The sequence below is a fragment of the Muntiacus reevesi genome, chromosome 10 (genome assembly GCF_963930625.1).
Source record: "Muntiacus reevesi chromosome 10, mMunRee1.1, whole genome shotgun sequence".
Classification (NCBI taxonomy): Eukaryota; Metazoa; Chordata; class Mammalia; order Artiodactyla; family Cervidae; genus Muntiacus; species Muntiacus reevesi.
In genome coordinates, this window is record NC_089258.1 from 69513347 (window position 1) to 69538462 (window position 25116).

Consider the following 25116-nt stretch of genomic DNA (forward strand, 5'->3'; position numbering starts at 1 on the left):
AATAGCTATGTGTCCATAGCTAAGATATATAAGCTGCCTGAGTCCTTTTTTTTTTAACCAAAAAGATAATATGTTCTGTACAGAATTTAGTGAAGATCAGAAATCATGTATGGCAAGAACCTAGCAGAGTGCCTGGAATCACAATGGAGCTCTATAAAGGTAGTTTTGTTCTTATAGAAGAGGTGGTCATGTGGTTTTAAAAGGTAATAATAATTTGTTTCTTGTTCCTTATTTAAGAGGACATGGAAATATTGGTGTTCCTGAGCTTTATTAAAGATGGAGGCTAAAGGGTTAAAGTGACATATGCTTGCAATTCTTCCTACACACATGCATGTTCTAGTCCAAGAAATTCTGACCCTCAATCCCATTCACATCACCCTATATTCACTTCTTTATTGCTAGTAAGATTTGCTAAAGGGATAAAGGCAACTTCTGACTCCTCGTCTCAAGTACAGACCTAGTGGAGAATTCCTTTTATTCTTCACCTCCTGTCCTCCTCCCCTTCTCAATTACATTTACCTTCCAACTGCATGGGAAACAACTCTGTGGGAGGCTGGCTCTCTGCAAACTGATCTCAGCTCCAAGAAGCCACAGGATTCATGAACTGTCTCTCCAGGGAGGACACATATGTATCCCGCAGTGTGATTTGTGTAGTCTGTCCTTTAAGTTCCTATCCTTTACATAATCCATTCTTTCCCTTTGAAAGTGTTGGTCATCTTTAATATGACAGTTAGAGCAGTGCCCAGTAATTACTTTGCTGAAAATGTTTGTTCTGAATAATTAAGGCAAGGTGAATAGTTGGTATGGGCGCAACTGAAGGAGCGCTTTCCTTAATTACAGGTTACTTTTCTCAGTATCTGTGCTTCCCTGCCTTGATCTGGGCTCTGAACTCGTGTTAGTTACTCTTTGAAATCTAGGTGACCTTGGCTGTGGGTGAAATGCCAATGTGTGAGTATGATACTTGCATGAAATACTGGTTTGGGGCAGAATCAAGAAACTAAGTACCACAAATTTAACCTGGGTGATATCTAAAGGAATTATAAATGATCCTAATTTAGCATAAGTATTTACTTGCCTAATTGATTTTGAGCATTTCATGAATAATGATCATTAAGATCTTAATTCCTCTCAGTTTGAATTCTGTAAATGCCTCCCTATAGATTTTCGATGATGTGAAATTTCATGTCTCTTGCTTGAATCTTTTAAGAAAAATCTCTCTGCTTTAAAATCAAATAGTTAAAAGTTCGAAAGTGGGCATAGGAATTATTTTAAAGTATGAGTTACTGCTATATAAATGCAGGTTATATAGAGGTGAACTTAAGGATAATTCATTTTGCCCAGAATCTTGTCAGAGCCATAATTACAATTATGCAAATTGGTTCAGGCTTTTGTTGTTGTTGTTAGTTATAGTACTGCAAACACATTTTCAGATATCACTACCCTTTAAATCACTTATAATTATGGGCTAATTTCATTTTGAAAGAAATGATAATGTTATCTCATGCCCACTTAGAAGCTTAAAAATATTTCAAAGCAGTGGAGATTGTGTTTTACAAAATGGAACGTGCTTAAGGCAGATTCTCTCAGGACTTCAGCTTTAAATTTTATTGCTTCTGGGACTCACATGATGGTTATGTAGTATGGATTTAGAGACAGTTTTTAAGACTCCTATTGACATAGGTGAACAAAATGGTTCCTTGGAAACCATTCAGGTGTCCCGTCACAGTGAAGCATGCATTAAAGATTCAGATGTGGACACGCATTGAATAGGGTCAGGGCAGCCCGTTCTCTGTATTAAGGACAGTGCATTTCTTCCAGCCTTTTAACCAGTGCTGTTTTAAAGGAAAAAGAAAAGAGTCGGCAGTGAAACTATCATTAAGGTAAAGCTCCTGAAACTTAACCCTAAAGGCGTGCTCTTATAGAGAAGTCTTCTCATCCTTGCAGTGCAGTTATAGCTGAGGACATGTGGTATACATTACAGCGCTCAGGGAATTCAGCCTCTGCAGTGTGGAGTCACAGTGACGGCCAATTTCAAGATGAAGCGGGAGCCTCCTCTATAGCTGGTACTTACTGGTGTTTCTTGTTGGCTGGACATCAGTCCGGGACTGCTGTGAATGGGACAGAAGGATGGAAATTTAAAGGGGACCAGTGTGGGCACATAAAGACCTCTCTCCCCTCCCTGAGCACCCCCTTCTCCAGTGTATATTCCACACTTCACACGTGGGCATCACCAAGTCTTAACCCAATCATTGCGACAAGGGCTGAAGGCAGAGCTGTCCATGGTTAGGAGGGGAAAAAAACACCAAAACGTTCTTGCTGTTGGTTGAAACGCCAGGCAATAACAGTCCTCTCAGTGAACAAAACTTATTAGAGGGCTGGGGATGGAATGCTATCTCTCTGCAGCAGGCAGGAAGAAATTGCTGTTGAAAAGCTTACCTCTCTAGGGAGGAATCAGATATCAGACTTTGCCAAGCCTCAGGTCCAACCCATAAGGTCCCACCTACATCCACCCCCCGCCCCATCGTAGCTTTGTTAGATTGCTAGCATTGATCGCTGGCTTTTTCTGACCCAACAGTGGGTGCAGAGGAGAGAACCAGGGAGACTTTAGAGCATTTGAGGTGGGGGTGGAAGATTAGGGCAGCTTTGGTAGGAAGGAAAAAAAACAAAGATAGAGAGAGAAGGAGGCTAGCCGGGTGGGGGCCATGGGGACTCAGCTTAACTGGTGTCTGCCTGCATCTCTTTGATTTGATGGCCTTTATTCCTTCTAATTGGATAAAATAGGAAGTCACTGGCAGTCCCGCCTTGCTGGGTATCCTGATTCTACTCAGACCAGCCAGCAGCCCCCGAGGATAGAGGGGTGGGGGTTGGGAGAGGAGGGAGGGAAAAAAGAAAGAGAGAGGGGAGAGAGAGTCTCTGGATGAGGAGGGGGGAGGCAAGGGGAAGAGACTGTGGAGAAGGCAAGAGCCGCAGAGGAAGAAAGTGAATGAGCGCCCGGGAAGGACAAAGAGGAGTGGCCCGGGGGCTGGGGGGAAGGCAGGGCGGCGAGCGCGGTGACCGCCCCTCCCGGCCGCGCTCTCGCCTCCGGCTCGCTCTGCGATGAGACGGTTCGCCGCGATGCTCGGAGGGCAGGCACCTGCTGCTCTGCGATGATTCAGCCCCTTTCAGCCGCCGCGCTCACACCACAGGATGCTGTTGCTACTGTCGCTGCTGCCGCTCCTGCCGCCGCCGCTGCTGCCGCCGCCGCCGCCGCCGCTGGTCCTGCTCCTGCTTTTACTTCTTCTGCATGACAGTTGCTTTCTCCATCTGAGCAGACCCCAGCTTCAGCTGCTCGAGGTGAGAAACATGCCTTTCAGTTTGGGCTACTGGTTTACCTAACTGACCGCCGCCGCATCAGCTCCTGGGTTTCTCCGCTGGCCTCCCGTCTTTCTGACCCTGCCTGGATGGTTTGGAGAAGCATATAAAAGAACTGCAAAAGTGGCCCAGAAACAGCAGTCAAGAATTACAATATACTTTTATTTGGTTGTTGCTAGAAGCTTTTTTTTTTTTTTTTTTTTTTTGGCCTCCCCTGCCTTCCTCCCGAACTCCTCTTGCTTTTGATAATGGCCTTGGACTTGGACGACTTATCGATTTCTCCCTGTAAGATGCTGTATCATTTGGTTGGGGGGTGCTCTGCATGGTAATGGACAGTGCGGGAGGCCAGGCCTCCTGGAGGTGAGCCGATGGAGATTTATTCCCCAGACATGTCCGAGGGAGCTGCTGAGAGGTCCTCGAGCCCCTCCACTCAGCTGAGTGCAGACCCATCTCTGGACGGGCTTCCGGCAGCCGAAGACATGCCGGAGACCCAGACTGAAGATGGGAGGTCCCCGGGGCTCGTGGGCCTGACTCTCCCCTGCTGCGTCTGCCTGGAAACCGAGCGCCTGAGAGGTTGCCTCAACTCAGAGAAAATCTGCATCGTCCCCATCCTGGCTTGCCTGATCAGCCTCTGCCTCTGCATCGCCGGCCTCAAGTGGGTGTTTGTGGACAAGATTTTTGAGTATGACTCTCCCACTCACCTTGACCCTGGGGGATTAGGCCAGGATCCTATTATTTCTCTGGATCCAACTGCAGCTTCAGCTGCTGTGTGGGTATCAGCCAAGGCGTACACTTCACCTGTCTCCAGGGCTCAGTCTGAAACTGAGGTTCGAGTTACAGTGCAAGTTGACAATACCCTTGGGTCCTCCGAGCCCTCGGCGGGCCCCACCCCCAAGAACCGTATCTTCGCTTTTTCTTTCCGGCCGTCGACTGCCCCATCCTTCCCTCCACCCACTCGGAGCCCTGATGTGAGAGTATCCAAGGCAGCCACTCAGCCACCATCAACAGAAACTAATCTCCAAACTGCTCCTAAACTTTGTAAGTAGAGAGAGATGGGTGAGGATGTGTAGAGGAGATGGGTGGGCTTGAGGTCGTCTGAAGGGTTCTCTAGAGGTAGAGCGGGGTCCTTGCCTTCTCGGAGTTGAGTGGCTCGGTTTGGTTTAAGCGCATCATGTGACTGGGTTGTTCAGGGAGAGATAAGTGAGAAGACCTTGCAAACTGCTGGTTAGAACTGATGCTGTCACAGCAGCTCCCTCTTCCTGGATGGTGAAATCTGGGGTTAGCGACCCAAAGCTTCAGCATCTCTGAGCCATGCTTGACTTTCAGTTCAATTCCATTGGTTTCTAACACTTTTTAAGATGAAAACATCAGACCATTATATACATATATATATATATTTATATATATATGCATACATATAAATGTAACTTCTGTACAGCAGTGAGTACGATCCTGATTTTTTTTTCCCATGTAAACTTTCCATCACCTCTCCTCACCTTTCTGTTATCCTCTGCCTTCCAGTCAGCCCAAGTTGCCAGTTATCTTTCTCCATCTCCTCTTCCTGTTCCCTAAACCACTTCTCCCCACGTTTGTACTTTAATTGCTTCTTCCCGATACCGCATGAAGTCTTCAGTGTTTGCAGCACTCACCTCTTACCAGCATCAAAAGGTTGCTGTCATGCTCAGATTTTAGTTTGAGTTGCTTGAGCACTTGTTAGGGGCAGTTTTATTCAGGATCTGGTACAATTCTACATGAAAAGATTTTTCCCAAATTATTTTATTTTATTTTATTTTATTCAAGTATAGTTGATTTTACAATGTTGTATTAATTTCTTCTGTACAGCAAAGTGATTCTGGTGTGTGTGTATATATATATGTATATCTACATATACATATATTCTTTTAATATTCTTTTCTATTATGGTTTGTCCACATTAGTTTTGCCTTCTGGAATCAAATATTTAAATAGCTTCCTTGACAGTCATTAGAAAGTACAAGATGCATTAGTAAGATAAATCTTTTTTTTTTCAGATGTGTCTTTTTTGTCCGTAAGATTGCAGCAGTCCTATTTAATAATCTGTGAGTGAAGAGAGCCCATGCTCTTAAAACAATACAGAGCAGTCCTACTGCCGTCTGTACTGGGTCATTACAATGCTTTGTAATGGAAAAGTTGACAAGGATGAAACAATGACTAGTCAGATGGTTTTAAAGATCATTATAGAAGAGAGGCATTTTCTATAGCTTTTTAAAAAGTTTCGAATTTATTTTTGTTTCACTGTCTTCTCTTCTTTTCACCATTGAAACTGTTTCCTTAGAAAAAAAGTAAAGGATCAGAGAATTCAGTTTGAATATCATGCGTAAAGTCTCTAAAGGAGAGGTGAGGGTAAAGATTCTGTGATGAAATACCCCTACTGTTTCCCTCTGGATGGTAATGAAGATTAAAAATATCTTTTGCAGACATGTTGTTCAGTATGCGGGAGAGCCATATGTTCTAGAAATGCAGAAAAACTTGATTTGTGCTTGTGATTCAGGCTCATTTCATACACACCAGTTTCAGTGGCAAAGATTTAAAGAAAGAAAAAAAAAAGAGGCTTGCTTTTCAGGTGTAATTAGGGAAGAACCTCCTTTCTGCAGACCCTGCTTTGTATCTTTATCAAATCCCTGAAGCATCATTAAAGATCTGACAGCCATCACTGTATTCACTGCCTCTTCCCACCTGGCAAAGTGACCGGGAAATAATACCCAGATGAAATGACAGGCTATAAAAAGCAAGTACAGATCCTGCAAAGAGAAGCAAAATTCACTGTGAAGACAAGGTTACTTCTTTTGTCTTTTTATCATTTTCAACTTCAGTCTTGAATTAAAATGTGCCTGAATCAGTGTAGCTGTTCAGAAAAAGAAAGAAGACCCTTTGGAAAACTCTTCAACTCAATCCTATAATTTTGTCATTGAAGGAAAACAAGCAAACAAAGAAACCTCCAGCACATTTTCCTGATCTAGGACCATTTTAAAAAAGTATCTTGTGATGTTTTGAGAAATTCTTTTCTAAGGTAAATTCTTTTCCTAAGTGTTTTAATAGATTATATATTCCATACAGTTTCTTTTTTTTTTTTTTTCCAAGGCAGGACATTGATTTTTCTGGCGTTTCTATTGAGTGGAGAAGATTTACTACTGTCTAAAAGCATCATAGTAGCCAGTTCTGGCCAGATACACAGCTGCAGCACTCTGAGTGCATTGGAGATAAGCCTGCAAAAGCTGTCTGGGATGTAGTTTTCTGGAAAGTTAGGGCTAGACAGTTGGTTAACACTTTACCGCCTATAGGGTTTGCTGTGTGAGACCCCTAGGGTTCCTTTCTTGAACTAGTGCCTGAAAACAACAAAAACATAAATATCCTAAAAATTGTGAGTCTATATTTCTTTTATTTTGGAAAAGCACTGGTCCAGGGAGCTTTGGTTTTAAACACTCTTCAGTGATTGTTTAGCTGTTTAAGAAGCTTGTAACCATTAACTAAAGGAGGGCAAAGAAAGAAAGAAGGAAAAGCTTGGCATTAAATAGTCATTTTGCAATCTCTTTCACGTTTTGCTCTCCTGCTAAGAAACTATCGCTTAGTCACAGAAAGAACGGGGCTTTTCTTTCACCATCCTGCATGCTTTTGACATGCCTGAAGCTGTCACAGCTTATGTTTTAAAAAGACATTATCATATCTGAACCATGCTTTTCCGAGGTCTCAGAACTTGATTCTCCGTTTCTATCTGGCTCAGCATATTCAGTGTATTATGCACAGAACTGTAACCTTCAAGGTCATAGTCTGTGGAGGGCTAATTGATTCTTCTTTATCCTGGAGCCGGTGAGAGTAGAACAGAGACAATCCTGGTAATTGTGTCTGCTGTGTTATTTCCCAAACCAATCTACCTATTAGCACATTAGGGTTTTATTCCATAAATACTAGAATTACTCTCTCCCTTACTGACCCTTCTAAAATCAAGACACTCTTTGTCTTTATTATATTAGGCAAAATGTCACCTTTTAAATAGACTAGAGGTATAGGGACTATGTCAGCTATTTTAAAATGAGTATTTCTTTCATAAGGCAATGTAATTTCATGTTCTTACCATCTTAGACGATGCATTCAGGTAGAGAGTAAGTAATCTAATACAGGGCTCGAATTTACTTTTTAGACAATGCATAAAATATGAAAACATTACAACATGTATATGTAATTCTAAAGTTTTTCTGTGCGTGGTTAGTGGTTTCCCACCATAATTATATTATTGTGTTAATAGTTTATAGTTTTCATCAAGGCAATTCTGGAACCATTCATTTGTCTCCTTTGCCTGGGCTTTACATTTTTTCTTACCTTTTGTTTATCTGGAAAGATCTGACGCTGGGAGATTGCAAACTTAGGTGACTATAAAAAGAACTGATTAATTAAGTTGTAACCGGGAAACTAGGGTACCATCCTGAAAGAAGATGTATTTCTGAATGGTGCAGCCTGCTTGACAACTGACTCTGGGGTATGAGAATGTATTAGTATTTCTGGGACTTCCCAGTGGCTAAGACTTCATGCTTCCAATGCAAGGGGCACAGATTCAGCCCCTGCAGGGAACTAGATCCCATACGCTGTAACTAAAAATCCCACGCACCACAACAAAGACTCAGTGCAGCCGAATAAATTACACACACACACACACACACAAAGAATGCATTAGTACTTCCATCTTAGGCCAAACTTGTTTTACTTTTTCTTAAATCTTTGTACTGTTGAGTTTCATGGCACATCATTGTTACCAGCGTGACAATATGAATTACTACACTATGCAGAATTCAACATGATCAACTGAATATACTATAGGATTTTTCCCCTTCTGTTGAAAAGTGACATTCGTTTTAAGCCCGGTAGACTCTTCTAGTTCCTTGCAACTATACCTATAGCTGTTTCAGAATGGTGATTCCAAATAAATTTTCTCTGCTTTCCCCATCTTTGTTGAAAGCCTAAGACATTAAAAACTGGAAGAAACTGGTAGATCCTCAATGTGAACTAAATAATTTTATTAATTTATTGATGAGGAAAGCCAGTCTCTGAACAATTTAGTAAAATGAACCCTTTTATTAAAATTCACAAAACTCTGAAAAGTTTAGGGAAACCCTAATAGTGGAAAAGGGAGCAATGTCCTATCTCCCAGAATTTAATCCCCAACAGTGCTGTTTTCCCCTATCATTTTCCCCCTGTTCTAGAGGATTAGATGTGAAGAGAAGTGAACATCACTCAGTTATGTCTGACTCTTTAGATAAGGGTCTTCCCAACCCAGGTATGGAACCCAGGTCTTCTGCATTGCAGGCAGATTCTTTACTGTCTGAGCCCCCAGGAAGTCTGAGAGTACTGGAGTGGGGAGCCATTCCCTTCTCCACGGGATCTTTCGAACCCAGGGATCGAATCAGGGGCTCCTGCATTGCAGGTGGATTTTTTAACATCTGAGCTACCAGGGAGGCCCAAGAGTGTTAGAGCTGGACGCTAAATCTGCTAGTTTAAGTGGCCTCTGACTGCTAGTTACAGGAAGTACTTCACGTGGGACCAATGGTCCTGTGTATAGAGTTCACACTTAAATTTTCTTTTCACTCTCTTGTTCTGTTCTTAAATTTTCTGCATTTACGATCTTTTTTATTTCATCACTCGTACCGCATTCAGCTTGCTTTTGAAAAAACAGTTTAGTTTTTCTCAGATGACCTCTTTCCTGATAGGCAGCAGATGGCTATATGGCTCACCTCTTTCCTGAACATCCCAATTTAATTATTTTTCCTTATTCCTTTATGATGCCCAGTTTTGCTTCCTTCCTCTCCTTCTCACACTCCCAATTATATCTTGAACCTTTCTTATTTTCCTAATTATGCCTTGTTGGCTTTTCTATGTCAAAATTCCACTACACTCTAAGATATCAAAGCATTTTCACCTGTCATTTCTTTCCTATAGAACCCTATTGCATTTTAATACTGAACAATGCTTAGACGTTTTACAAAAACACATACCAAAAAATGTCTTCGTCTGATGAACAGCATACTGGTTTGTTACAGCCACCATTGGTTTTTGGCCATTTCTTTATCTCCCCTTCTTCTTTTCCTTTATATTAACATATAAATAGATATATCAGCATTTTTGCATTGCCAGAAAATCATCATGTCCCAGACCAGGCGTCTCTGTTTGCCTTCCTTCCCTTTGAATAATATCGCATCATATCCTTTTAAAGCATGAAGGAAGAGAGAATCTGTAGATTGAGAAATAAAGGCATTAAAGGTTATGACTTGTCTAATGTTGAGCTAGAAGCCCCTGAGAACTAGGTCTATAACTCTCATCCTGAACTTTCTACCAGGCCATAAATGATACCATGTCTGCTTCTGTGCTTGTTTTTCTGTTTTTATTATTGTTGTTGTGTTCGTGTTCCAGTTTGCTTCTGTTGTTCCCTCTTTTTCTTTATTCAGTGAATACATATCAGGCACCCACTATGTGCCAGGCATGGTTCTAAATGCATCATATCCCCATAAAATCCGATAGAAACCCTTGCCCTCATAAAGCTTATGTTCTAGTGGATTTTTAGAATCGATGATCACAACTCTCGTTTCTTTACTTTGCTACATAAATACTCTCTGAATTCAGTGTTTCTTCTCCTCACCTTCATTTTATTCACATTTTGACTGCCATTCCTGTTCGCTGGTATTCCTCTTTATGGAATACTGAACACTTCACCAATGATATCCTCTATCTTAAAGTGAAACCACTTTTATCTCTGCTGCTGGTAACTTTGCCTGATTCCTGTTCGACCTCTATGACACAGTTTAACCAAACCATTGATGTGGTCAGGAAGGTGAAATGTGTTTAGCCTTTTTAAGAACACTCTCTTAAAATGGGAAAGAGCAACTAACAAGCTGCTCTTTGAGACCCCATGGACTGTTCCTTTGGGTTTCTCTGTCAGTGGGATTTCCCAGGCAAGAATATTGGAGTGAGTTGCCATTTACTTCTCCAGAGAGTTTTCCCAACCCAGGGATTGAGCCTGTATCTCCTGCATTGCAGATGGATTCTTTACTGCTGAACCACCAGGAATGCCCTAAAATAGAAAATATTTCCATATTTCCACCATGTAAAGATTGTCAGATTGCTTGTAGATTCTAGCAAACTGATTGCTGTAAATATTTTTTAAATCATATTTTCTATGTATTTTTATGACTTACTGAACAAGGGTATTAAAATATTCTCGACGATTTTTAGTTTCATTGTCCAGAGAAAGGATTGAATCTGTCATTAAGTTGTTTAGTTCCCAAATTGAAATAAAACTTAAGTTCATATACTGTTCACATGAGTAGGAGTGATCAGTCTTCATCATCTCAAACCTTGTTGCCATCTTTACTGCAGTGAATTGAACCCAGTGTTGTGTATGTATATGCATTCAAAGATTATGTCTGACAAATATAATTGATATTGTGTAATAATAAGAATTTTATATGTTGAACGTTTGGAGAGATGATGCAGGTGTCTGCCAGAGGGAGGAAATTAAGATCTGGAAAAATGAAGCGACTTACCCAAAAACAGCATAGCTAAGTGCTGTCAGTGCTAAGACTAAAACAGAAATATTCTTGTCTTCTCTACACCCTGCTTTTCTTGTCCAAATTAGTTTTAGCCTTTATTATTCAAATAGTATGTATTGCCTTAATTCAAATGAGTGTGACTTCCTATTTATTATTTAAATGCTAACTAGTAAGACTCATCACTCCACTACAGATCTCTTCTTTAAAGAAGAGAATTTTCCCTTTCTGAGTTTGATCCGTCTAGGAAATCAGTTTGGCCTTTCCCCAAAACATAAGCATATGGGAGAATTTTTAAAATTTATTTATTTTTAATTGAAGGATAATTGCTTTAAAATACTGTGTTGGTTTCTGCCATACATCAACATGATTCAGCCGTAGGTATACATATGTCTTCTCCCTCTTAAACCTCCCTCGCAGCTCCCATCCCATCTCACCCCACTAGGATGTCATAGAGTACCCTTTTGAGCTCCCCGAGTCATAATGAAAATACCCACTGGCTATCTATTTTACATATGGTAATGTATATGTTTCCATGCTACTCTCAGTTCATCCCACCCTCTCCTTCCCTAACTGTGTCTATAAGTCTGTTTTCTATGTCTGCATCTCTATTGCTACCCTGTAAATAAGTTCATCAGTACCATCTTTCTAGATTCCATATATATGCATTCATATACAATATTTGTTTTTCTTTTTCTGACAGTTCACTCTGTATAATAGGCTCTAGGCTCAGCCACCTCGTTAGAACTGACTCAAATGCATTCCTTTTATGGCTGAGTAATATTCCATTGTATATATATATACCACAGCTTCTTTATCCATTCATCTGTCAGTAGACATCTAAGTTGCTTCCACATCCTCACTATTGCAAATAGTGCTGCAGTGACTATTGGGATACATGTGTCTTTAACAGTTATGACTTTCTCAGGGTATATGCCCAGCAGTGGGATTGTCGGGTCATATGGTAGTTTTATTCCTAGTTTTTTAAGGAAACGCCCTACTGTTCTCCACAGTGGCTGTATCAATTCACATTCCTCCCACCAGTACAAGAGGGTTCCCTTTTCTCCACAAGCTCTCCAACATTTATTGTTTGTGGATTTTTTGATGATGGCCATTCTGACCAGTGTGAGGTGATACGTCATTGTAGTTTTGATTTGCATTTCTCTGATGATGAGTGATGTTGAGCATCTTTTCATGTACTTATTAGCTATCTGTCTTTTTTGGAGAATTCTCTGTTTAGGTCTTTGGCCCACTTTTTGATTGGGTTATTTGTTTTCCTGGTACTGAGTTGCATGAGCTGCTGTATATTTTGGAGATTAATCCTTTGTCAGTTGTTTCATCTCCTATTATTTTCTCCCATTCTGAGGATTGTCTTTTCACCTTGTTTATAGTTTTCTCTTTGGATTCCTTTTCTTAAAAATTTTTCAAGTTAAATTAGGTCCCACCTGTTTATTTTTGTTTTTACTTCCTTTACTGTAGGAGGTGGGTCATAGAGAATCTTGCTGTCATTTATGTCAGAGAATGTACTGCCTATGTTTTCCTCTAAGACTTTTATAGTTTCTGGTCTTACATCTAGGTCTTTAATCCATTTTGAGTTTATCTTTGTGTATGGTATTAGGAAGTGTTCTAATTTCATTCTTTTACATGTCGCTGTCCAGTTTTCCCAGCACCAGTTATTGAAGAGACTGTCTTTTCTCCAGTGTATATTCTTACCTCCTTTGTCAAAGATACAGTGCCCATAGGTGTGTTTATATCTGGGTTTTCTATCTTGTCCCTTTGGTCTAGATATGGGAGTATTTTTTAACAATCAAAGCTAACCCGACTGAAGTGTGCTCCTTACTTGGAAAGAATTTAATACCTTCTTAATAGAATATTCAGTCAGTGACATTGTTGAGGGACATTCATGCTCCTAGCAGGTTATTAAATATATTTACTACTGATGTCTTTTACAGCTTTGACTTCTGTCTTGCCCTAGGCCTTAGCTTTCTAGTTGGGAATTTTCAAAAATTTTCTATTTTATATTGGGGCATAGTTGATTAACAATGTTGTGTTAGTTTCAGGTGTATAGAAAAGTGTTTCACTTACATGTATACATGTATCTCTTCTTTTTAAAATTATTTTCCTGCTCAGATTATTACAGAATATTGAGCAGAGTTCTCTGTGCTATTTAGTAGCTCCTTTTTGATTATCTGTTTTAAATTTAGTAGTGTGTACATGTCAATGCCAGACTCCCACTCTATGCCTCCATCTCCCCCTTCCCCTCTGGTTACCATAAATTTCTTCTCTGTGGCTGTGAGGAGCAGACTGAAATTTTAATCCCCCATGCCATTCCTCATAAGCTTGAGCAAGTTAGATCGCCCATCCGAATCTGTTTCCTCATTTATTCATGAGAACAGTAGTGTGCATCTCTTGGGGATGTTTGGGGGATTCAATGAGTCAGTGGAAAACAAGAAATCCTAAGCCTAAGATGTAGTAAATATGAAACCAGTACCAATTTTTCTCTCTCATTCTACTTAGACTCCTTTCTTCATTTTATTTTCCCCTTTTGATCTTGAAAGTATAGTTTTATAACAAAATCTGTAGAATAAGCTTGGGAGTCTGGGAAAGCTTGTGAAAGACTTAGAAGATGAGAGTTGAAGAATCATCATGGTGCTGTGGAAACTGTACTGGAAACTTGTCATCAAATCCCAGTTCTGCCATTTATAAGCTCTGTGACCTCGAGAAAATTGCATCACCACTTGAGATTCAGTTTTTACATTGGAACAAATTGGAATGTTAATCCTTAAAATGCTCGTGAGATTCTCATTGAGGGTTACGTAAATTACTCTGTGGGAAAAAATATTAGGATATTAGGACAAGACTTAATATTAACTTCCTTCCTCTCTCTAGCACCATTCATTTAAACACTATCTGACAGATGGATTAATTTGATATGTCTTAGAATCATATAGAATTTTACTAATTTCTTGAACTCTAATATCATAAAAGTGATTTCCCCCCATAAAAACTGTTAGGATACAGTTTTTATGTAGATTGATTCTCTTTGAGTAATGTCGAAAAGTCACATTGTGAGGGACTTTCTTACAGGAAGAATGATAAGGAGTTACTTGCAAGAGAGAAAAAGACAGCTAATAACTCAAGTTGTGTTTGTCAAGAAAGTACCTTCTAGGGAAGGTCAGCGTAGTGAACAGGAATTTTTTTTTTTTTTTAATTTTTCAGTGGGTTTTGTCATACATTGATATGAATCAGCCATAGAGTTACACGAATTCCCCATCCCAGTCTCCCATCCCACCTCCCTCTCCACCCGCTTCCTCTGGGTCTTCCCAGCCCAACAGGCCCGAGCACTTGACTCATGCATCCCACCTGGGCTGGTGGTCTGTTTCACCACAGATAATAAGTGAACAGGAATTTATACAGTGTAAGTATGGTGCATGGGAGGAGCTGGACCCCAAGGATCATGGATCTTTATTTATCTGAATGGAAATGATGTTCACCAAATGTTTTTCATTGTCCCAAACTGGAATTTCTGGACTCCAAAAGATAGCAATTCAGCTGTTCTCAGCATTTTTGCAAAACCCGTAAAAATAATAATCTATGTAGAATAATTTTGGTGGTGGTTGGTGGTGGTTTAATCACGAAGTCGTGTCCAACTCTTGCAACACCATGGACTGTAGCCCGCCAGACTCCTCTGTCCATGGGGTTCTCCTAATTTTACAGGAGCCAGATCAAACATAGCAGTTGTTTTAACTTGGTTAAAATTATAACATAAACATATATATGAATTCTACGAATAATATATGTATTTCATGTGTGCCCATAATATCCTGAGTAAAAGGAGAATTGATTTGATGATTACCTAATAACTAAAATTTGGTACATAAAATCATTTAAAGTGTAGAGGAACAGGTTGTTTATCAATAAGTTTCAAAACACAGATAAAATCAAAACTCTAGCCCTGTGTCTAAATGCTAGAGGCTTGTAAAAACTAAAAGAAGCAAAGCAATTGTTATAGCAGCAAAGAATAATTATATCTTAAATATATCCTGGAGATTCTGCTACAGTGAACTTAAAATGAAATCTTATTAGCTGGGATATTGGTCCCTGTACTACAAAAAGAAAAAAATCAGCAATTCTGGATGCCCCTAAGGGCCTTTGATATTTTTGTACATCTAATGATCTTTCTTGCATAGAGATGTAATTTGTAAAAACTTGTCGCTTACCCACATGTATAATAATCAACACAGTATATGTGTTTTCATTCATTCTTTACTGTAGAACCATACGGGAAAACTTTTATGTGTTGGTCATTTTGATTCTTATCTATTCTAGTATGATTGATTTGCTGCAGAAATTGAACTCTGAATCAATATTGGAGCAGCGAGGCCACCACTTCTAAGGGGGAAACACTTGATAACATACTAGGGCAGAGGCTTTTCTGACAGTGTAGTGGAGATAAGTTGATAGATCCAATGAAATTTGATGAATTATCGTGGAAAGCTTCCTACAATAAAGCATTTTTTGTTTTTCATCACAAAGATGGTGTGACAAGGCGAGACTTGATTCACTGTAATTTTCAGTGCTATGCACTTGAGTGTTTGAATTGCCTTCTTGAGGTGCTGCCGTCCCAGCCAAAGGGGAAATTTATGAGCTCTGTTTTAATCAAAAGTTACTATGGAATTTAATACTGAAGTAACTCGCTACTTTAAAAAAGTGCCTTCCAAACTCATTTTATTTTAAAAACTTGTTATCTAAAATTAAAGCAAATGTCCATTTATTCATATGCATTTGAAAATGGTAACCACATTGAAGACAAGATGGTGGCCACAAAGGAAACATAATTAACAGGCAAACAAATGACACCAGAAGTTTCAAGTATTAGCTTTGCTCTCTATGTTGGTATCCCAGTTCAGTTCTGTCGCTCAGTCACGTCCAACTCTTTGCAACCCCATGGACTGCAGCACACCAGGCTTCCCTGTCCATCACCAACTCCCAGAGCTTGCTCAAACCCATGTCCATTGAGTCAGTGATGCCATCCAACCATCTCATCCTCTGTCATCCCCTTCTCCTCCCTCCTTCAATCTTTCCCAGCATCAGGGTCTTTTCCATTGAGTCAGTTCTTCACATCAGATGGCCAAGAATTGGAGTTTTAGCTTCAGCATCAGTCCTTCCAATGAACACCCAGGACTGATGTCCTTAAGGATGGACTGGTTGGATCTCCTTGCAGTCCAAGGGACTCTCAAGAGTCTTCTCCAACACTGCAGTTCAAAAGCATCAATTCTTCTGTGCTCAGCTTTCTTCATAGTCCAATTCTCACATCCATACATGACTACTGGAAAAACCATAGCTTTGACTAGATGAACTTTTGTTGGCAAAGTAATGTCTCTGCATTTCAATATGCTGTCTAGGTTGGTCATAACTTTTCTTCCAAGGAGAAAGCATCTTTTAATTTCATGGCTGCAGTCACCATCTGCAGTGATTTTGGAGCCCAAGAAAAGAAAGTCTATCACTGTTTCCATTGTTTCCCCATCTATTTGCCATGAAGTGATGAGACCAGATGCCACAATCTTTGTTTTTTAATGTTGAGCTTTAAGCCAACTTTTTCACTCTCCTCTTTCACTTTCATCAAGAGGCTCTTTAGTTCCTCTTCACTCTCTGCCATAAGACTGGTATTATCTGCGTATCTGAGGTTATTGATATTTCTCCTGGCAATCTTGATCCCAGCTTATGCTTCATCCAGCCCAGCATTTCGCATGATGTACTCTGCATATAAATTAAATAAGCAGGGTGACAATGTACAGCCGTGATGTACTCCTTTCCCAGTTTGCAACCAGTCTATTTTTCCATGTCTTGTTCTAACTGTTGCTTCTTGACCTGCATACAGATTTCTCAGGAGGCAGGTAAGGTGGTCTGGTATTCCCATCTCTTGAAGAATTTTCCAGTTTGTTGTGATCCACACAGTCTGAGGCTTTGGCGTAGTCAATAAAGCAGAAGTAGAGGCTTTTTCTGGAACTCTCTTGCTTTTTCTATCATCCAATGGAGGTTGGCAATTTGATCTCTGGTTCCTCTGCCTTTTCTAAATGCAGCGTGGTGTCTAAATGTTGGTGTCTGATGGTGATATAATCTTATTTCTCTAATATTCCTCTCTTCTCCATCCTCTCATTTTTTCAGGGGAGGGGGTGGGGGAGGCCATGCCACATGGCATGCAGGATCTTAGTTCCCCAGCCAGGGATCAAACCCATGCCCTCTACAGTGGGAGCACCAAGTCTTAACCACTGGACCACCAGGGAAGTCCTCTCTCTTTGCTGTCCTACAGTTACTTTTCTCCTTACTCTCCTCACCATTTCTTCTTCTCCAATGGGCGTTTCTGCTCATCCCTCCTCAATTTTCCCACCATACTGTGAAACCAGGGTCCCAGAGCATCAGAGGATGTGGAGCAGATGGTCCAGACCTGTGGTTTCTCCCTAGATGGGGTGGGGGATGGAGAGTGAATGAGACCTGAACCGCAGACTTGACCACGAACAGCCTGATGACTTTCACTGTTGCTTCTTCCTTTGCTAAGTAACAGGAAGTATTTGTTTTATGAAATATGTTCATGTCATGCAATAAAAGCTCCATAAATAAATGGAATGATCTAAAGACAGTGGAATTGAACTCTTGTTAGCATTTGTTTTGAATCCCTTGGTGGAGCTTCCTGGGTCATAATTGCTTGCTCTTTTGGGAGCAAAAGGAGTCAGTAACCATTGATTGTTACATGATGCTAAGTATTGCCTACAAAGCAAATCTTAAGAGTGATTAGTGGTAGCATTGAGTGTTACAGCTCTGATTTTTCCTGGCTGTGATCCTTGAGGAAGCTGGATTTTTACAGTTTTCCCATCAAACAACTCATGACTTTTCAAAGAGAAGAGAAAAAACAACATCATGTCATCCGTGAAGACTTGGGTTTACATGGGGGGGGGGGGACATTATATAAAATAATTACTTCAATCTTTTTATCTTTCTACTTCAGTGACAGCAGAGAGATATCTACATTAACTCCTGCCTAGGAAGTTCAGTTTCATATGACTGAATCCTCTAATTATAGTTTATCTTCACTCTGAAACCTGAGGTACTCAGAGCCCATGACCTGCATTTTACTAATCAGTAAACTATTTATAAAAACATTGGGATCAATATAGTAAATCTTTGGCCTCTCAAAATCCTTGGGAATAAGTTGTTCTAGGTTGCCTAGTATTTTAAATAGCTGATGCTTTGTCACCTTGAAACTTTAATTTTATCCATTTTGGATCAAAATCTTTTGATAATCTCTCAGTTCAGTTCCATTCACTCAGTCCTGTCCAACTCTTTGCAACCCCATAGACTGCAGCACACCAGTCTTTCCTGTACATCACCAACTCCCAGAGCTTGCTCCAACTCATATCCATTGAGTCGGTGGTGCCATCCAACCATCTCATTCTCTGTCTTCCCCTTCTCCTCCCACCTTCAATCTTTCCCAGCATCAGGGTCTTTTCCAGTGAGTCAGTTCTTCACTTCAGGTGGCCAAAGTATTGGAGCTTCAGCTTCAGCGTCAGTCCTTCCAATGAATATTCCAGACTGATTTCTTTTAGGATGGACTGGTTTGGTCTCCTTGCTGTCCAAAGGATCCTCAAGAGTCTTCTCCAACACCACAGTTCAAAAGCATCAATTTGATAATCTGTGCTACTTGTTAATGGGATCTATTCAATATAGGATCTTCATAATGGTGAATCCTGTGATGTCTTCAGGACACAGTGAGTTAAGTTGTAACTTTCTTTAAAACTGAACTCATGAGGACATTTTGAATTACACTGGGTATTCTAATCCCAGACCTATATATATTTTAAATGCACTGAGTTATTGCATGGATGCAGTTAGAATTTCAGAGCTTTAAGGCCTCAGGGAAAGGCTTTAAACCAAATCTTTTCTTGCAGCAGAGAGAAAAATAATATAAACTGTTCAATTTCTTGTCTGTGAAGTGGCACTAATTATACCTCCCTTTTGTGGTTGTTATGAGGATCAGATAAGTTAATGTATATAAATATTTAGAGTCACCCGTGGTATATTAGCATTATGTATAATGTATAATTATATAATCCCGAACTGCCATTATGCAGGTTTTTTGAAGTTAAATTGCATTCCTTTGAATTCCAAACTTGACACCTTGCTATGGCTGATAGCAGGCTTGAAGAAAGGAATAGGAACTTCAAGGAACATATTGTGGCTGTACTACTATTTTCATTTGGTTTGCTCATGTGGGTTTTTTTCCTCTGTGTGAGTTGTGCTACCATCTTATCTGCATTGTTCTCCGGAATTAGAAGGGGAATTGAGAAGGATAATCATCACTCCACCTGTCAGCCACCATGCAGCTACATGATATAGATGGGTTGAGACAGGAAGCCCTCCTCACTGGCAAATTGCCGTCTATTGACATGGCTATGAACAAGCGCATGGGTGCCTGCTTAAATTTATTGCTGTGACTTCTTACTTTGTCATAAAATGGTGTGCTGGTATACAGGGAGGGAGGCAATGAAATCCTCTTTGTTGTTGGAGAACAATTGCAGAAGCTTCAAATTCCATAATGCTTTCATTTCAGCAGGCCAGAAATCTGCTCATTACCCAGTTGTAGTCAATAAATTAATGTGATGATTGGAGCTGTCCATGATGAGATAACAGTGATTTGGAGGTATCTGAATTCTATGAAACAGGATCACAGCAGAACCATTGACATTTCAAAGATGTAAGAGTTCTTTCAGATAACCTGGTTGAAATATTTTACTTGACTCCTGAGGAAACCACAATATGGAAATATGAAATGATTGGGCTTTATATATTTTCTTAGCAAGAAACAGAGACTGATCTAAAAAACGGCAATGCCACCTCATTGTGCTTTTCCTCCCCAAAGCTATGCTACTTTAGGGTTTCCTAGGTGGCTCAATGGTGAAGAACCTCCCTGCCAGTACAGGAGACTCACATTCAAGGGAAGATGCCCTAGAGAAGGAAATGACAACTCTCTCCAATATTCTTGCCTAAGAAATCCCACGGACAGAGAAGCCTGGTGGACTGCAGTCCATGGGGTTGCAAAGAGTCGGACATGACTTACCTACTAAACAGCAACAATGCTACTTTACATAAATTAGTTCATTTTTTTTTCATTTATTTTTATTAGTTGGAGGCTAATTGCTTTACAATATTGTAGTGGATTTTGTCATACATTGACATGAATCAGCCATGGATTTACATATGTTCCCCATCCCAATCCCCCCTCCCGCCTCCCTCCCCATCCCATCCCTCTGGGTCTTCCCAGTGCACCAGCCCCTAGTTAATTTTTTAGAGTTGTAAAAGCTTCAATTTTTCCATTCTTACATATTCTTTATTGAGTGACTCAATAGACTTTGTTCCAAGAGTTTGTTTCTAAAGGGAGAAAACAGACAAAAGGCTAACAAGTCAGTCAGTCAATCATGTACCATTTTAGAAGATGGCAAGTTGTATGGAGAAAACAGTCCATGAAAGGTGGTCAGAGTTCTCAGGGAGAAGCACATTTATTTTAAATAGAATGAGTAGAGTAGGCTGCCTCAAGAAGAGAGCAGTTAATAAAGACTTGAATGAGGGTACTTAGCTCATTTAGGGATAAAGGAATCAGAGTGGGCATTGGAAGATATATGCAATTTTGATGGGTGTAGTTTTATTTCAGATTAAAGGAAGGTCAAGAGTGAAATGAACATGTTGGGCACATGTAGACCAGTTTGGTTGGTTCGAGGGTTTGGTTAATAGCCAGTATTTATGAAGCATGCGTTGTATGCTCCATCTTTCACATGTATTATCCAGTCATCACAAAAAAACACTGGCTAGATGCTATCCTTGTCCCGCTTCTGTAAAAAAACTATGGCACAGGAGAAACTGACAGTCCCAACATCAAAATAATAATAAGGATGATGATAATGACAACGGTGATGATCTGGATAGTGCAAGAGAGTGGGAAGAAAACTATAGAGAGACTACGAATAAAGAATTCCTCAGCACTAATTGAATATGAGGAAGGAAGGAAATGATTACGCATACTTGAGTGATTTAGAGGTTGTTAAATTAATGAGTTTCTGAATGACAAAGTCATATATTTATTCAACATGTATTTACTGTGTTCCGCTATGTCTTTGCATATTTATACATTTACAGAATGAAGTCGATTTATAATAAATGACTTGTGCTTCCAGGAAGTATTCATTATTGCTTCCTGAAGTGGCCAGTCAGTTAAATAATATTAATTGTTCTTCCCTCAATATTATTTAAAAATTGAAGTGGATAAAATTCAAAATTTTAAAGGCACTTTTATTTCACTTTTTATTGACATTATTCACTGATGCTGGTGAATCAGAATTTGGGGAGAATATATTAAATCTATCCTCTTTAGTAAGTGCCATTAATTTGTGTCCTGAGGTTTATTTTGATGTAGAAGTTGCATATGGAATTGCATATTGGATTTATAGTCAACCCATTCTACTATAGATCTCTCTGTATTATCTCCACAGCATACTACTTAGCCTTACAGTTTCTTTTATATTTATACTCTGTGTGAATTCTTAGCTTATAATTGTATAGCTACTACAGGAAGTACTGTTCCTCCAAAATCATTATTAATATTTTTTCTCTTTTTTCATTGAATATTCAAATAAGGCTCTATGTTCATTAAATTCCACAAGTTAGTTCTTTCAGTTTATTCAAAGTACGAGGTCTGAAGTACTGCAGTTAATATAAGATTTCTGGCAGCCTATTAATAATAACATTCTCAATTTGTAGCTCCTTCATCCATGTAATTTTAGTGATATATATGCTATGTTCCTTGGAAAGGAATATTTCAAGATTAAAGAGGCAGTTCACATGTTGGTGCTTTTATTCAGTTTTTCAAAACTGGTAAATGGAAAGAGACAACATAATTTCTACCTGCACTGTTTAAAAACAAGCCATGGATATTAGAGGTACATCATACATAGCATGACCACAGATGTAGGCAGTTAATGTTGCAAACATTTCTTTATTGAGTTGTTTATTTCAAGCAGTGATTGTTAAGTTAGTAAAAATAAGGAAATAATTTTTAGAATCAGAATCTTTTAAGTGTGATGAAAATACTTGTATTGGTTTAAACAGTGAGGAAAAGCTTGAGCAAGAAATTGCTTGTCATATTTTAATATGATTAGAATATTTAATACTTTCTATTCAAAGGTACATTCTCGTTTGAATTAAAATTCATTCTGCGAAGCAAAAATTCTGATTTGTATTCCTTCTTATCTCCTGTCCAATCTTGATCTTGTGTTTTTTGAAAGGGAACTTATTTTGTTAATAATTCTTTGACTTTTGCACCAGAATTTCTTAGGGTCCAAAGCAGGAAAGAGAAAGCTGAATGTCTTCAGGTTAGGTTGGAAATTAGGATTTAGTTCTACTTACTTCCTCTTTCTGCATATTGAGTGGGTAAACTCTATAAGTTTATGGAGCTGTTGCCAGAGAAACTTCTAACTCACTTGTTCAGATGAATATGAACTGAGACTGACTGTTCTTTAGAATTTCAGTGTCTACCTTCTTGTGCCCCGCTTCCAGGAGAAGGGATGGATATCACCGTAAGTCCAAGGGAAAAACCCCTCTAGGAGCAATGCACAAATGATTCTATTTAGATTCACTGATGTCCATCTTTGGTTTCAAATAAAGGCAACCTTTTCATATTTTTCAAGGGAAAAAATGAGAGCCTCCTCCCCTGTTTCTGTTATATCAATTTAAACTCTGAAAACCTCACCCAAATTCTAGATGATTTTTTCAGTCTATTTTTGTCCATCTAAGGTGTGAAGATAAAAACAAAGGTATGTTGTTTTTTTAAATGAAGCTAGTCAAATTTGTGAAAAATAGAATTTCCTAGGGAAATGTAGTGATAAATGTTATTTCCTTATCATATATTAAAATTACCCCTGTTTCTATGTATATAAAAATAACTGATTCATTTTAGAAACTAATACAACAGTAAAGCAATTATATTCCAATACAAATTAATTTAAATTTTTTTAAGTAAAAGAAAATAAATAGACTAGATAAAATAAATAAAATTATAAAATAAAAGTATTGTGGATAGGTGGAGATGAAGTTAGTGCTTGCTAGAAGGATGTTTTTTAGGGCAAAGACTTAGATTTCACATGTTTATCTTCTATTGGATCGTTTATAAGGTCTTCTCTCCAACTTGATCATTAAAGCTGGCTGACTGATCTTGACGACTGACGCACCCAGACTATTTCTAACAAGTTATCCATTCTGAAATGCACTTGCTGCTTTGAATTTTTTATAAACAGGGTCTACTCTCATTTGGCCATACATTATAAGCAGGTTCAGCTGTAATAATTTGAGGCAAATGTCAGTAGAAGAGAAAGGTGCTTTAATTGGAAAATCTGGCAGTCTGGGGAGAAAGTGAACTCGTGTGCAGAGACCAACAGAAGATTCTGCCCAGCCAGGACAGTTTGTCAAGAGGGGAGAGGAATCTCTGTGAATAGTTAAGGCAAGAGGTTGGCTTCTGCATTATTTTCCATTGAGTGCAGACTAGCTCCCTCTTCAGAGGTTATCATTCTGTGTGATCTGCCTGCAGGATTTCTTGTGGGGGGGCAGGCATTTGGGGGTGCTAGAGAACTAGTCATTTTTTAACTGCCTCATTCTTCAGTCTTGCTTCTTTTTATCTAGGAAAAGAATCAACAGGTTAGACAAGGCATGGTGTGCATTCAGGAAAGCATTATCGGGAGTTAGTTTCAATTGTTTGGTGATCCGAGTCCTGTGATTAGGTTCTTTTAAGGTTAGAGAGAGATAGAAATAGGCTAACAGAAAAGGAGCAGAAGAGCTGCCTTCAGCGTGGTGTTGGTGCTGAGAAGGGAGGAGAGGCTCCGATGCTGCTTTTTTAACATGTGGGGTCTTGGTTAAAGATCCCCAGCCAGGATTTCCTGGTAAGACGCATTGTACTGTGTGTTGTCCGGGGAGTGTTCTGTGCAGCCGAGCTCATGAAAGTCATCCTGTTTGTATCAGTCATGGGTCTCGATCAGAAAAATAAGAGTGTAGGTGATTGAAGTGTCCGGTTGTGTTGGCCTTCGCTAGTGTGGCGAGGACTGACATCATGGTAGGAGTCTTCTTGTTAGCAAGGCTCCTGGATTACCACTGACACCACCCAGCCGTCTCGTCTGGTGTATTGGGACGGCTTCTTGCTGTGTACTTGGCAGAGGCCGAGTGTAATCCCAGAGCACATTTAGGCATCATTAATTATACCCAAGCATCACTCTTATATTTTGCTGTTTTCTTTCTTTCTTTTTTTTTTTTTTTACTTTCCAAAGCAAAACATTCGTCTTTTTTTTAAATTCTGTACTATTAATATAAGATTCCTGCTGTTTTGAGGACATAGATAGGTGACTTGTTTGTAAGCATTTGTTGACTCTGACAAACCTACAACTTTAGAAGTAGGAAAAAAGAGAAGGACATGTTGGTGTCCATGGCCCTTATTATTATAATCGGTATGAATCCAACTTTTGCCATCAACAATAAAGTCCTTTTTCCCCCATTTAATAACAGTGTTCTTTAGGTTATGCAGAGAAAATAGAACCTTTTTCCTTAACATTTCTTGATGAAGACTATTCTCTGTAATGAAAGTTAAGTGAAAGTCGCTCAGTTGTATCCGACCTTTTGTGACACCATGGACTAGCCTGGCAGGTTCCCGTGTCCATGGGATTCTCCAGGCAAGAATACTGGAGTGGGTAGCCATTCCCTTCTCTAGGGGATCTTCTCAACCCAGGGATCAAAGGCAGATCTCCCACACTGCAGGTAGATTCTTTGCCCTCTGAACCATCAGGGAAGCCCATTCCCTTTAATATAAGGAAGTAAAATATCCACAGCTTGCAAGGCAGTGTACTGCTGATGTGTATAGAAACATGAGTGATGTTTTAACAACTGAATGCATTCTGGAAATGACTTCTTTAAGCCTCAAAAATGTCCGTGTTGTCATACTGCTTAATTTACATGATTCTAGATGTTCATTATCAATTTCTCATTCATAATGAGGATGAGATGGATAAAGGGCCAATATGCAAATTTATAGGGACAATGACAGAAAGTGAAAGAATACGGCATGCATTCCACCTGATGTTTTTGCCGATTGTATTCATTTGGACCC

At 39.5% G+C, this 25116-nt stretch overlaps 2 protein-coding genes across 10 annotated transcripts in view; both read left to right on the forward strand.

The window, feature by feature from the left end:
* The window catches only part of NRG1 (neuregulin 1), a 1100563-nt gene that overhangs the window by 974269 nt on the left and 101178 nt on the right, over positions 1–25116 (forward strand). The window contains exon 1 of one of the 9 annotated variants that reach the window (XM_065947032.1): positions 3720–4389. The exons of the other annotated variants lie outside the window; for them this stretch is intronic. Within the exon in view, the coding sequence (XP_065803104.1) occupies positions 3720–4389 (670 nt within the window). Of the gene's footprint in view, positions 1–3719; positions 4390–25116 lie in introns of those variants that run through there. 9 annotated transcript variants of the gene reach the window in all.
* On the forward strand, positions 3187–3375 carry LOC136176831 (uncharacterized). The gene has a single exon (XM_065947472.1). The coding sequence runs from the start codon at positions 3187–3189 to the stop codon at positions 3373–3375; it is 189 nt and encodes a 62-aa protein (XP_065803544.1).